Source organism: Bison bison, unplaced genomic scaffold, assembly GCF_000754665.1.
Source record: "Bison bison bison isolate TAMUID 2011002044 unplaced genomic scaffold, Bison_UMD1.0 scf7180017863888, whole genome shotgun sequence".
NCBI classification, from domain to species: domain Eukaryota; kingdom Metazoa; phylum Chordata; class Mammalia; order Artiodactyla; family Bovidae; genus Bison; species Bison bison.
The window spans coordinates 1,210,622-1,225,318 of record NW_011494460.1 but is presented as its reverse complement, the minus strand read 5'-3'; the positions used below and the strand labels follow the sequence as shown (position 1 = coordinate 1,225,318).

At 37.0% G+C, this 14,697-nt stretch overlaps 1 protein-coding gene across 2 annotated transcripts in view; it reads right to left on the bottom strand.

Moving 5' to 3' along the window:
• The window catches only part of NUDT9 (nudix (nucleoside diphosphate linked moiety X)-type motif 9), a 37,827-nt gene that overhangs the window by 14,338 nt on the left and 8,792 nt on the right, over nt 1-14,697 (bottom strand). For both annotated transcript variants that reach the window (XM_010833785.1, XM_010833786.1), the window contains exons 2-4: nt 14,081-14,320; nt 4,251-4,346; nt 678-764 (exon numbers count right to left, since the gene is read on the bottom strand). In XM_010833785.1, coding sequence (XP_010832087.1) covers nt 678-764; nt 4,251-4,346; nt 14,081-14,320 — 423 coding nt within the window. The remainder of the gene's footprint in view (nt 1-677; nt 765-4,250; nt 4,347-14,080; nt 14,321-14,697) is intronic.

The window sequence follows — 14,697 nt, the reverse complement described above, 5'->3', positions numbered from 1 at the left end:
TGACAGAAGTATTGGAGTTTCAGCTTCAGCATCGGTCCTTCCAATGAACACCCAGGACTGATGTCCTTTAGGATGGACTGGTTGGATCTCCTTGCAGTCCAAGGGACTCTCAAGAGTCTTCTCCAACACCACAGTTCAAAAGCATCAATTCTTCTGCGCTCAGCTTTCTTCACAGTCCAACTCTCACATCCATAGATGGCTACTGGAAAAACCATAGCTTTGACTAGACGGGCCTTTGTTGACAAAGTAATATCTCTGCTTTTTAATATGCTGTCCAGGTTTTTCATAGCTTTTCTTCCAAGGAGCAAGCGCCTTTTAATTTCATGGTTGCATACATACATATGTATATATATGCCTGTGTATATACCGACACACACACACACATGCAGTCGGCTCTCTGTATCCACAAATGTGGAACCCTCGGATAAGACAGGTCAACCATACTATTCCATTTTATGTAAGCGACCTGTATATCCACAGATTTTGCTACCTGCTTGAGGCACAGGGGCCTCTTCAAGAGCCAATCCCCTAAAATATCAAGGGATAACTATATATATAAACACATACATATACATACATTTGCATATGTATATGATGGACATGTAAAAACATGGTTAGTGTCTGTATGTTTCCAATTACTTGTCTCTTTGTTACTGAAATGTGTTTTCAGCTCTTACCTGGTTATGATGGGATCTGCAGCATGATTGGGGCCCCATCGCCCCAAAAGCCCCCGGCCAACCAGTCCAGTCCGTCCTGCAGGATTTCTGGAAAAACAAAAAACCATAAAACCAACTGAACGTACTCATCTTTTTGAACCAAACTTGATATGGCCCAAAACAAGGTGCTAAGAGGGAAATCAGATCCCCACACAAATCCATTAGCACTATTACATATTTGACATTCAAAGCACGTATTTCTTTACAGTGTTATTTAACTTTTCTTTCACGCCTGGGCCTGTTCCAGGAGGAGGATCTCATTTCCAGAGTTGTTTTAAATCTGGAAGGCTGAAATGCTCTGCACTAATCCCAGTCTAATTCTGCAACAGCAATGCTTTATCCAGTATATCCACACTTCTCTTCCCTTTCTCATCATCCTCTTTTCATACTTCACTCTCTTACAACCTGTCTCACTCATATAGTTTTGATTACATTTTAAAGTCCATTTATTTCATAGTGGGTTCTAGATTTTTATTATCAGTAATAGATATTGTGTAGCATATAATGAGGGCTTCCCAGGAGGTGCTAGTGGTAAAGAACCTGCCTGCCAGTGAAGGCAGGCATAAGAGACACAGGTTCCATCCCTGGGTCGGAAGATCCCCTGGAGAAGGGCATGGCAACCCACTCTAGTATTCTTGCCTGGAGAATCCCACGGACAGAGGAGCCTGGAGGGCTACAGTCCATAAAGGCTGCACAGAGTTGGACATGACTAAAGCGACTTAGCCCACAGCACACAGCATATAATGAAGTAGAAATACTTAATATTTCAAGATTTCAAATATACCAAATTCAATTTTTAAAAACAATTTTATAAAAATGCCAACAACTATTTAACCTAATGCCACAACCCAATGTTTAAAAGTCTATCAGATAAACAGGGCACACTCACGCCTGAGTAATTTTCTTCCAGTCAATATTCCTCAAATGTTTAACTTTCATTATGTAAAATGAAATGCCCTAATCTGCAATCTTATCTATTTAATATCTTTGGTCCTCCCAGTATGTGAAAGTAAATAAACAACTCGTCAAATTTTCCCTTTCAGTTATCTTTTTAACTATTTTTTTATTTATGGTTGCACTGGGTCTTTGTTGCTGCAGGGGCTTTCTCCTCTGCAGTGCTCAGGCTTCTCATTTCAGTGGCTTCTCTTGTGGCGGAGCATGGGCTCTAGGTACAGGAGCTCCGGTGGCTGCAGCACGTGGGCTCAGAAGTTGTGGGTCACAGGTCTAGTTGCTCCACAGCATTTGGGATCTTCCTGGACCAGGGATCAAACTCATGCTCCCTGTACTGGCAGATGGATTCTCAACCACTACGCCCCCAGGGAAGTCCCAGCCACTCTTTTTTATTTTGCTCTTCTTTGCGACTGTTATTAAAATTGAGTCAATTTTTATATTGTTTTATACTGGACTCAGAAATATTTCAGCAAGACTTGCAAATAAAAACAGAAAGGCAAGACACTTGGCCAGGTTACAATTACTCTACTTTGCAAATTCAGGAAGAGGGGCAGGGTGGTCAGTAACTATGTTTTATTCCATGTAACCATACACCCTTGAATACAAATGATCAAAGCCAATATTAAGAGAAAGACCAAGCCTGTAACTGATAAACTAGAAGCTGTAGCAAAGATATATAGATTACCCTACTGCCTGAGCAACAGAGAAAGCTATTTGCAGAAAAAGCAAAACAAAGATAACATATAAAGGAAAGCAGACATAAGGCAGAGACAGTTCTAATGGATTTCCAAACTCTACCCTTTCCTAAAGTTAGCTGCATTTCTGCTTTGGATTCCTGAGATGATTCTGTAGTCCTAGAGTAAAGTTCACTTTTTTACTCAGGCAAGCTAGAGTTGGTTTCCAAGTCTTGACTAAAACAGGCTATCTTTCCTTTGCCTTTTCTGTCCTTTTATATGTGTAAATATCTTCTAACATATTTTGCCCAGAAGAGAACTTAAGGAGTAAGTCAAATGCAAGACAAGTTTGACTTGAAAAGACTCAGTAACACAGAAAAGTGAGTGAGCTATGAACAAAGAAAGAATTTAGCAAAACTGAAAGACCAGGTTGGCATGAGAGGAGCACTACTATTTCCTTGCTTGAGAAGAACTAAAAATATTTTTAGCTTTTGCAAAATTTCTACAAGGTGATACGTATGATTACCAAATCTGTGATTTTTCTATTTTTTTTTATTGGAGGCATGCTAATTTTTACATTTCTTCCTTTTATGATGACTTAAGAAAAACTGAAAATTTTCGAGTTGTGTAGAAAAATCACTTTTAAAAGTACAAAAAGAGGGATTTCCTGGTGGTCCAGTGGTGAAGACTCCACGCTTTCACTGGGCACAGGTTTGATCCCTAGTTGGTGAACTAAGATTCCCACATCCCACCCACTTGCCACACGACATGGCCAAAAGAAAAAAACGATGTTAAACTGTTAGGTTGTTCTTATTTTTACTCTTACATATTTGGATAAATTCTTAAAAGTATTATCTCATTTTATAAATAATCACTGAAATACAATTCTTAATCCTTTCCTTCTGTTAATTTATTCAATTACAGTTGACCCTTGAACAATGCTTCCATATAAACTTATAGTCTACCGTCTATACACACAGTTCCCCTCTATCTGTGGTTCCACATTCAGGTATTCAACCAAACTCAGATGGAGCAGTGCTGTAATATTTACTACTGAAAAAGAATCCATGTATAAGTGGGCCTGTGTAGTTTAAGCCCCATTTTGTTCAAGAGTCAACTGCTATTATTTCTATTTCAAGGTAAAGTTATAAGAAGATGCATTCAATTCCTTCCAGCACTTACTCACCATATGCAAACTACTTGCATTTTCTCTACTTATCTGTAAATGGAACTAAAAATATCCATCCACAGGGTTATTATTATGATTTAATTAAATCACATATATAAATTATTTCAGACAAGGTCTGATATATGCAAGCCCTTAATAAATGTTAATTACATTGATAAAATAAAATGTGTATTTTAAGGCAGGACAAAAAAATTTAGACCAAAAATTTTGTGTGTCCATCTGGGCCTCTCCTAGCATCCCTAATGTGCAGTGTATCTGTACATTAACCAGACCTTCTCAAAGATGAGAGTGCTTTCATGACCATAAAGATTATTATTTTCCCTTTCTTCTGACACTAGCAATGTAACTTCTTAAAAGAACATGACTACACCTTCTAACAGGGCTTCCCTGGTGGCTCAGTGGTAAAGAAGCCACCTGCTAATAATGCAGGAGATGTGGGTTCAATACCTGGGTCAGGAGGATCCCCTTTCTTGCCTGGGAAATCCCTAATGGGATCACAAAAGAGTTCACCAAGACTTAGTGACTAAACAACAGTATCTTCTAACAGGTGGAACACTTCGCAGAGCTTCCTGAGAGTCTGTCTTCCAAGTTGTAACTCTTAGTTTGGTTTACATAAAATTTGCTTTTTTCTTACCTTGATTGTTAAGTGAATTTTCATTGACAATTATTTTCTACCTTTTAAAGACCCATTATTGTAAGATGCCCCACCACAGTACTTACCTAGGTCTTCCATTTTTAACCTCATACAGGCCATTCTGGCTCTTTCTCTCAACCTGCCCATCCTTTTCATTAAACTTGGGAGAGAAGTTGCTTTCACTGTAATGAGAATACCAATGCAAAATAAGAAATAATAATCCAATATTACCAACAGCTTAATAATGCCAGCCAGTTATTTATAACAACCAGTATCCTTGAACCTAAATTTTTAGTACAAATTTAGTTTTCATTTACAAACTCATCAATTCCTTCAAAACACTTTCCGGCAAAAATTTTTTGTTTAATCAAAAGACTTTATAAGACAAGAAGGTACGTTGTAACCCCTGTGGGGAAGGACTAATGGCAGGCAAACTGGAACTGCTCCTACATCCTACAGAGAAGAATATATTACTATATACTACATCCTACAGAGAAGAATACATTACTATATACTACATACTACAGAGAAGAATACATTACTATATACTACATCCTACAGAGAAGAATACATTACTATATACTACATACTACAGAGAAGAATACATTACTATATACTACATCCTACAGAGAAGAATACATTACTATATACTACATCCTACAGAGAAGAATACATTACTATATACTACATCCTACAGAGAAGAATACATTACTATATACTACATCCTACAGAGAAGAATACATTACTATATACTACATCCTACAGAGAAGAATACATTACTATATACTACATCCTACAGAGAAGAATACATTACTATATACTACATCCTACAGAGAAGAATACATTACTATATACTACATACTACAGAGAAGAATACATTACTATATACTACATCCTACAGAGAAGAATACATTACTATATACTACATACTACAGAGAAGAATACGTTACTATATACTACATCCTACAGAGAAGAATACGTTACTATATACTACATCCTACAGAGAAGAATACATTACTATCAGTAAAGCGGATTTGTCTGTGGACACAATACGGCAGTTACTGGTTCCTATTAATAAACACTTCTAAAAGTAAGATTCCTTCTGACATTTTGCTGTTTCTACTGTCTCAAAGTAATTTTAATGTCTTCTAATGTACACTGATTAATATCTGTATCAAAGTAAAACCCAAAAAACATGAAAACACCCCACAAACTTCATAATAACCATGATACAGATTAAAATAATAAGCTGGAAATAATAACCATGATGTAGATTAAAACAGATATAAGCTGGAACTACTCCAGATCTTGATCTGGACACGGATCTGGATTAGAGAGTTAGATAAATATAAAATCTAACTGAGCTACACCTGCACACCTAAGAAATGTATAGTTCATTGCATTTATGTCACACTCAATAAAAATATTTTTAAAGCTATAAATAAACTACTTTCTTCACCATTATGAAGCTGCTGACATAACTGCACTGAGTGAATAAAGAGTTATATAGCACTGGACAGTTCACAGGCAGTTCTGACACAAGTTTCACTTCCTTTCTTGCTTTAATTCCAGTAAGCAAGAGCATAGAGATATTTGCGCTCTGTTTTGGAAATAGTTTCCAACTTGAATGATGCAGTCATTTTCCCAAAACTTCTAACATACCTATAAAATTAAATGGTAAAAATCATGAAATTATAAAACCAGAGTTATAATGTTCTTGGGACTCTACAATTTCACCATTAAATGTGGAATCTTAAAAAAAAAAATGGTACAAATGAACTTACTTACAAAACAGAAAGAGAGTCACAGATGTAGAAAATAAACTTATGGGTATCAGGGTGGGGGAGGGGGGTAAACTGGGAGATTGGGATTGACATATACACACTACTATGTATAAAACAGGTAACTAGTAAGAACTCGCTAATACAGCACAGGGAACTTTATTCAGTGCTCTGTAATGGCCTACATGGGAACAGAATCTAAAAAAGAGAGAATAAGTCGGACACGACTGAGCGGCTTCACTTTCACTTTTCACTTGCATGCACTGGAGAAGGAAATGGCAACCCACTCCAGTGTTCTCGCCTGGAGAATCCCAGGGATGGGGGAGCCTGGTGGGCTGCCGTCTATGGGGTCGCACAGAGTTGGACACGACTGAAGCGACTTAGCAGCAGTAGCAGCAGCATATGTGTGTGTGTATATATATATATATATATATGATTCAAACCAGTCAATCCTAAAGGAAATCAGTCCTGAATATTCATTGGAAGGACTGACGCTGAAGCTGAAGCTCCAGCTCCAATACTCTGGCCACCTGATGAGAAGAACCGACTCATTGGAAAAGACCCCAATGCTGGGAAAGATTGAGGGCAGGAGGAGAAGGGGACGACAGAGGATGAGATAGTTGGGTGGCATCACCAACTCGATGAACATGAGTTTGAGCAAGTTCTGGGAGTTGGTGATGGACATGGAGGCCTAGTGTGCTGCAGTCCATGGGGTCACAAAGAGTTGGACACAACTGAGCAACTGAACTGAAAACGAACACAATACTGTAAATCAACAATACTCCATTAAAATTTTTTTAAATAAAAGAAACTAAATAAATATTGAATGCCAGTTAATGAAATACTTGTTGAAGTATACAGGCAGTGATGTACCAACACATCAAAAATCAAGATGGATGAAGGAGGGATAGATGGATATATATGTGATGAAATAAGTATAATAAAATGGTAATAAGAAAATCAAAGTGGTGAGTTATGAGTGTCCCCTGTAAAGTTCTTTCAAATTTCTTCTATGTTGGAAATGTTTCAGAATAAAATTTTAGATAAAGAGAGCCATTTTCTGGTGGGGGAGAGCATGAATCTAGTTATAATTTAAATATTAACATTAGTAAGGTTTTAGACATTGATACAAATTTAACTTATAAAAAATAAATTGAATGAAACAGGAAGACTCATTCAGTCTTCCTCTATTTACACTGTATAGCGCCCCTTGTAATGTCACTAATTCTAATTGTGCATGTGTATGTATAATGTACATGTAAATATATTCAATACAGCCTCTAAAATGAGGGAAATGGAACTCATTTACAGGTAATAATTTCTTCACAAGTTGGCTTCATGATTAATTAACAACTCAAATACTACCACAAACACATCTTTGGATTAAATAAGGAAACTGTGGGTCAAAATCAAGTCACAGCAATGTGTGACTGGTAAAGTTTAACAACCTAATGAACTAATACTAGATCAACCCAACTAGCAAAAATGTTTATTTAACTGACTAAATAATGCCTTGAGAGGACTATCATTTACAATAAATTTACCAATTAAATCAAACTTATAAAATATTCCAAAACTAGAGTGGCCATTTAGCAGAGTAGTTAAGGGCATAAATTCTAAAGTCATACTGAGTTAAAGGCCAACCTATCCCATTTACTAGCTCCATGACCATATGTAAAGGACAAACTTTCTGTGCTTCCATTTTTTGTGTGTTTTTTTTTCCCTATAAAGGAGAAACAACAACCCTGTCTGCCTTCCAGAATAGTTATAAGAATAAAACACTGCTTATAAAACATTTAGTACAGTGCCTAGCTTGTAGTCAGTACATTTTACAACTCTATCATTGTATTTATCTAAAGAAACAAATATAAAATATAAATCAACACAGCACTTCTATGAATTTAGTTAAAGTATTTATTTTAATTGGGGTATACCTGCTTTACAATGTTGTACAACAAAACAAATCAGCCATATGTATACATATGTAAATGTATATGTATACACATATACACTCCCTCTTGGGCCTCTCTCCCACCCGCTCCCGTCCCACCCCTCTACGTCACCACAGAGCTCTGAGCTGAGCTCCCTGTGCTACAAGCAGCTTCCCGCTAGCTCTCTATTTCACACACGGCAGTGTATACAGGTCAATCCCAAACTCTCAAGTCACTCCACTCCCCCTTCTCCACCAGTCCATGTGCACATGTCCCTTCTCTACATCTGTGTCTCTATTTCTGCTTTGTAAAATAAAATCACCTATACCATTTTTCTATATTTCACATACATGCATTAATATACAATACTTTTTTCTTTCTGACTTACTTCACTCTATGACAGATTCTAGGTCCATCCACATCTCCACAAATGTTACCCAATTTTGTCATTTTTACGGCTGAGTAATATTCCCCTGCATATATGTGCCACCTCTTCCTTATCCATTCATCTGCAGTTGCACATCTAAGTTGCTTTCATGTCCTGGCTAACGTACACAGTGCTGCAATGAACACTGGGGTGCATGTGTCTTTTTGAATTATGGTCATATGGTAGTCCTTTCTTGGTTGCTTTCATTTGCAAATATTTTCTCCCATTCTAAGGTTGTTTTTTCATCTCATTTATAGTTTTCTTTTCTGTACAAAAGCTCTTAAGTTTAATTAGGTCCCATTTGTTTATTTTGTTTTTATTTTCCTTATTCTAGGAAGTGGGTCAAAAAAGATATTGCTATGGTTTATGTCAAAGAATGTTCTTATGTTTTCCTCTAAGAGTTGTATAGGTGTCTGGTCTTACACTTAGATCTTTATTCCATGTTGAGTTTTATTTTTATATATGGTGTTAACAGAGTGTTCTCATTTCATTCTTTTACATGTAGCTGTCCAGTTTTCCCAGTACCACTTGTTGAAAAGACTGTCTTTTCTCCATTGAACATTCTTGCCTTCTTTGTCACTTAGGTGACCATAAGTATGTGCATTTACCTTTGGGCTTTCAATCCTGTCCCACTGATCTATACTTCTGTTTTTGTGCCAGTACCATACTGTCCTGATGACTGTAGTTTTGTAGTACAGTCTGAAGTCAGGGAGCCTGATTACTCCAGTTCCGTTTTTTCTTTCTCAAGATTGCTTTGGTATCTTTCTCAAGATTGCTTTTGGTGTCTCAGGGTCTTATATGGATCCACAAAAACTAAAAATTTTTTGTTCTAATTCTGTGAAAAAGTCCACTGGTAATTTGATAGGCAGTGTACTGAATCCATAGACTTATCTTAGGGAAATTAAAATGGAAGAAGTCTTGTGCAGACATCAAAAGGAGGAGAGCAGGCCTCTGATCTCCCTGGATACTGCAAAGATTCTGTGCCTGCCTGCAAGGAAAGCAAGTCAGGTGGCACTTTAGATAAGACAGGGAGTAGGTCTTAGATTCTCTTAAGCCCCTGAGGGTCTGGCCAATTCCCCCAACCCCACTTCCCACATCCAGGATCTAAGAAGTTGACTCCTCTGTCCATGGAATCTCCAAGCAAGAATACTGAGTGGGTAGCCATTCCCTTCTCCAGAGGATCTCCCCACCCAGGGATTGAACCCAGGTCTCCTGCATTGCAGGTGGATTATTTACTGCCTGAGACACTTTTCCTACCCCTCATGACTCACAAGGTGAAACAAACAGCAAAAAGTTAAAGTAAAACCAGAGCTGCATTTTTGTGGACAAATTGATGATGATATCAGTTTGCTGCTTGGAACTGTTAAGTGGAAGCCCCCAAAACTACAATCTGAAGTCTCACCCACAGGGTAGACACACCACCTGGGACTTTTTCCCAATTAGGACTCCAGATTGCTGTTAATGAGGGACTTAACAGCACTGTCTAGATCTGGAGGTTGGTTGGTCCAAATTTGGTGATATACATGCTGTTACTTTTCTCTTTGTTTTTATTTCTCTTTTAATGATTGTACACTGAAATTAAGTCAAATAACCTTCTATTAAATACTGAAATTGTTTGTGTGATGTGTAGTTTCTTTGGTTAATAAATCCTTCAAAACTAAAATGAAAGTAAAACTTTCATCAAAACTACTGCTTTAAGTAGTATAGTCATTTTCATGATATTGATTCTTCTAACCCAAGAACATGGTATATCTCTCCATCTGTTTGTGTCATCTTTGATTTCTTTCAAAAATGTCTTATAGTTTTCTGAATACAGGACTTTTTCAAGTACCTCCTTGAAAGTAAAAGTGTTAGTCACTCAGTCATGTCCAACTCTTTGTGACCCCATGGACTATAGTCTGCCAGGCTCCTCTGTCCACAGAATTCTCCAGGCAAGAATACTGGAGTGGGTTGCCATTCCCTTCTCCAGGGGGATCTTCCCCACTCAGGAATCAAACCCAGGTCTCCTGCATTACAGGCAGATTCTTTTACCGTCTGAGCCACCAGGGAAGCCTTTTACCTTCTCATGTACGTTCATTCCTAGGTATTTTATTCTTTCTGTTGCAATAGTAATTGGGATTATTTATCTTTCTGATCTTTCATTGTTAGTATATAGGAATGCAAGAGATTTCTGTGCATTAATTTTGTATCCTGTAATTTTACCAAATTCATTGATTAGCTCGAATCAGAGGTGGCATATTCAGGATTTTCTATATATAGTCATATCATCCACAAACAGTGACAGTTTTACTTCTTCTTTTCAATTTGTATTCCTTTTATTTCTTTTTCCTTTCTGACTGCCACAGTTAGGACTTCCAAAACTATACTGAATAATAATGGCAAGAGTGGACATCCTTGTCTTGTTCCTGATCTTAAAGGAAATGCTTTCAGTTCTTCATCACTGATGTTTCTTGTGGGTTTGTCATATATGGCCTTTATCATGGTGAGGTGGGTTTCCTCTATGCCCACTTTCTGGAGAGTTTTTATCATAAATGGGTGTTGAATTTTGTCAAAAGCTTTTCTGCATTTCTTGAGATGATTCTATGTGTGTGTGTGTTTTTTTAATTTAACTTGTTAACATGGTGTATCACAATGATTGACTTATATATATTGAAGAACCCTTGCATCCCTCGGAAAAATTTCACTTGATCAGGGTGTATGATTCTTTTAACGTGTTGCTAGTATTTTGTTGGAAGATTCTGGTAACTATGTTTATCAGTGATATTGGTCTGTAATTTTCTTTTTTCGTGATATCTTTGGTTTTGGTATTAGGCAGATGATAGCCTCACAGAATGAGCTTGGAGTATTCTATAATTTTTTGGAAGAGTCTGAGAGATGGGAATACCAGACCACCTGACCTGCCTCTTGAGAAACCTATATGCAGGTCAGGAAGCAACAGCTAGAAGTGGACATGGAACAACAGACTGGTTCCAAAGAGGAAAAGGAGTACATCAAGGCTGTATATTGTCACCCTGCTTATTTAACTTCTATGCAGAGTACATCATGAGAAACGCTGCACTGAAAGAAGCACAAGCTGGAATCAAGATTGCCTGGAGAAATATCAATAACCTCAGATATGCAGACAACACCACCCTTATGGCAGAAAGTGAAGAGGAACTAAAAAGCCTCTTGATGAAAGTCGAAGAGGAGAGTGAAAATGTTGGCTTAAAGCTCAACATTCAGAAAACTAAGATCATGGCATCTGGTCCCGTCACTTCATGGGAAATAGATGGGGAAACAGTGGAAACAGTGTCAGACTTTATTTTTCTGGGCTCCAAAATCACTGCAGATGGTGATTGCAGCCATGAAATTAAAAGACGCTTACTCCTTGGAAGGAAAGTTATGACCAACCTAGATAGCATATTCAAAAGCAGAGACATTACTTTGCCAAAAAAGGTTCATCTAGTCAAGGCTATGGTTTTTCCTGTGGTCATGTACAGATGTGAGAGTTGGACTATAAAGAAAGCTGAGCGCCAAAGAACTGATGCTTTTGAACTGTGGTGTTGGAGAAGACTCTTGAGAGTCCCTTGGACTGCAAGGAGATCCAACCAGTCCCTCCTAAAGGAGATCAGTCCTGGGTGTTCACTGGAAGGACTGATGCTAAAGCTGAAACTCCAATACTTTGGCTACCTCACGTGAAAAGCTGACTCAATGGAAAAGACTCTGATGCTGGGAGGGATTGGGGGCAGGAGGAGAAGGGGACAACAGAGGATGAGATGGCTGGATGGCATCACTGACTCGATGGACATGAGTTTGAGTGAACTCCAGGAGTTGGTGATGGACAGGGAGGCTTGGGGTGCTGCGATTCATGGGGTTGCAAAGAGTCAGACACAACTGAGCGACTGAACTGAACTGAGAAGGATAGATGTTAGCTCTTCTTTAAATGCTTGATACATTTCACCTATGAAGCCATCTGATCCTGGACTTTTTGTTTGTTGGACAATTTTAACTGCAGTTTCAATTTCATTACTTGTGATTGGTCTGTCTATATTTTCTATTTCTTCCTGCTTCAGTCTTGGGAGACTGTACCTTTCTAAGAATTTGTCCATTTCTTCCAGGTTGTCCATTTTATTGGCATAGAGTTGCTTATAGTAGTCTTCTAATGATTCTTTGTATTTCTGGGGTGTCAGTTGTAATTTCTCTTTTTTCATTTCTAATTTTATTGATCTGAATCCCCTTTTCTTTTTTTTAATGAGTCTGGCTTAAAGTCTATTGATTTTGTTTATCTTCTCAAAGAACCAGCTTTTAGTTTCATTGATTTTTGCTATTGTTTTCTTCATTTCTATTTCATTTATTTCTGTTCTGCCTATGATTTATTTCCTTCTACTAACTCTGGGTTTTGTTTGCTCTTCTTGGTCTAGCTGCTTTAGTAGAATGTTAGGTTGTTTACTGGAGATTTTTCTCATTTCTTGAGGAAGAACTGAATTGCTATTAACTTCCCTCTTAGGATTGCTTTTACTGCATCCCATGGTTTTGAGTCATCCTGATTTCACTGTCATTTGTTTCTATGTATTTTTTTATTTCCTCTTTGATTTCTTCACTGATCTCTTTGTTATTCAGTAGTCTATTATTTAGCCTCCATGTGTTCATGTTTTTACAGTTTCTTTTTTTCCTGTAATTGATTTCTAATCTCAAAGTGTTGTAGTCAGAAAACATGCTTGATACAGTTTCAATTTTCTTAAATTTACCAAGGCTTGATTTGTGACCCAAGATATGATCTATCCTGGAGAATATTCCGTGTGCACTTGAGATGAAAGTATATTCTGCTGCTTTCAGATGGAATGTCCTATAAGTATCAATTAATTCTATCTGATCTATTGTGTCATTAAAGCTTGTGTTTTCTTATTTATTTTCTGTCTGGATAATCTGTTCACTGGGGAAGTGGGGTATTAAAGTCTCCCACTATTATTGAGTTGCTGCCATTTTCCCCTTTTAGGGTTGCTAGCATTTGCCTTATGTATGGAGGTGCTCCTGTACTGGGGGCAAAAATATTTATAATTGTTGTATCGCCTTCTTGGATTGATCCCTTGGTTATTATGTAGCATTCTTGTTTCTTATAACAGTCTTTATTTTAAAGTCTTGTTTATCTGATATGAATACTGCTACTCCAGCTTTTTTTTTTTTTACTTCCATTTGCATGGAATATCTTTTTGCAACCTTTCATTTTCAGTCTGTGTCTCTGGGTCTGAAGTGGGTCTCCTGTTGATAGCCTATATACAGGTCTTATTTTTGTATTCATTCAGCCATTCTACTTCTAATCAAAACATTTCTGCTTGAGTTTTTTGTTTTCCTCTTTCCTCTCTCCTTTATCTATCCCTTTTCTATCTTCTCACAATGGTCAAATTTTATCATCACCTTGTTGTTAGTAATCCAGAAAAAGTTTCTGAAAAACATTTTCACTATTCAAACACAAGTAGCTATGTTGGAAAATAACCACAAAAGATGTTATTGATAACCCAAGCAGAAGAAATGAAAACAGAAACCACTTGTCATTTCATAAAATAAAAAACTCTATGATTAAATAGATTTACCTATTTGGAAAGATCATCATAAAACCCCCAAAAGAATAAATAAACATGAATTGAATAGCTTTGGCAAAAATTCAAGTAAATGTGGAAACAGTTTAAGTCAAGCACTAGATAAAAATTATTTTTCTGCTATCAAATGACAATTTACAAACACAACCATTACCTTCTCCAAAAGTCTCCTACCCAGCTAACACCAGCTAATTTACTCACGTGATCTGAGGATCTGCCCACTGAGGTCCAGCCAAGACAGAAACTGCAGTGTATTCCACAGGATTATAGTCATGCCACTCAACAAGCCAGTCCACTTTATCATTAGGAACCTGGCTGCGCTGAACTTTTGAACCTGGATAAGGAGACGTCCGAGCCTTGTTGTGGGAATTCTCTTTGGTACCATTAAAACCAGACATCATGTTGGAATTAACATGAAATCTGCAGGATGAAAGTGAGTTTCTGAAAGGGAAAAAAAAAAAAACGTTTTATGTAAGTACAAAATACTTAAATTAACTTAAAAACCTCATTCACAGTCTTCAAAATACAACTTTTCAAAGACTTAAAAATCAGAAAATCCTAATTTGATGCATACTGGAATAAAGGTCCAATATCTGTGAAACTATTTACAAACATAAAAATATTGCTAAATCTTACTAATTGAAACTTACTCACAGAGTTTATTTTAGCTGAGAAAAAGGGACAGAAGTTTACTTTTGTTAGCACAAATGTTGGAGAAGATAATTTTATAATAAAAATTCAACCATAAAAACAAATGTAAAGAAAGACTATTAAAGCCTACATGAAGGAATCCATTAAAAAAAAAAAAAAATAAACTC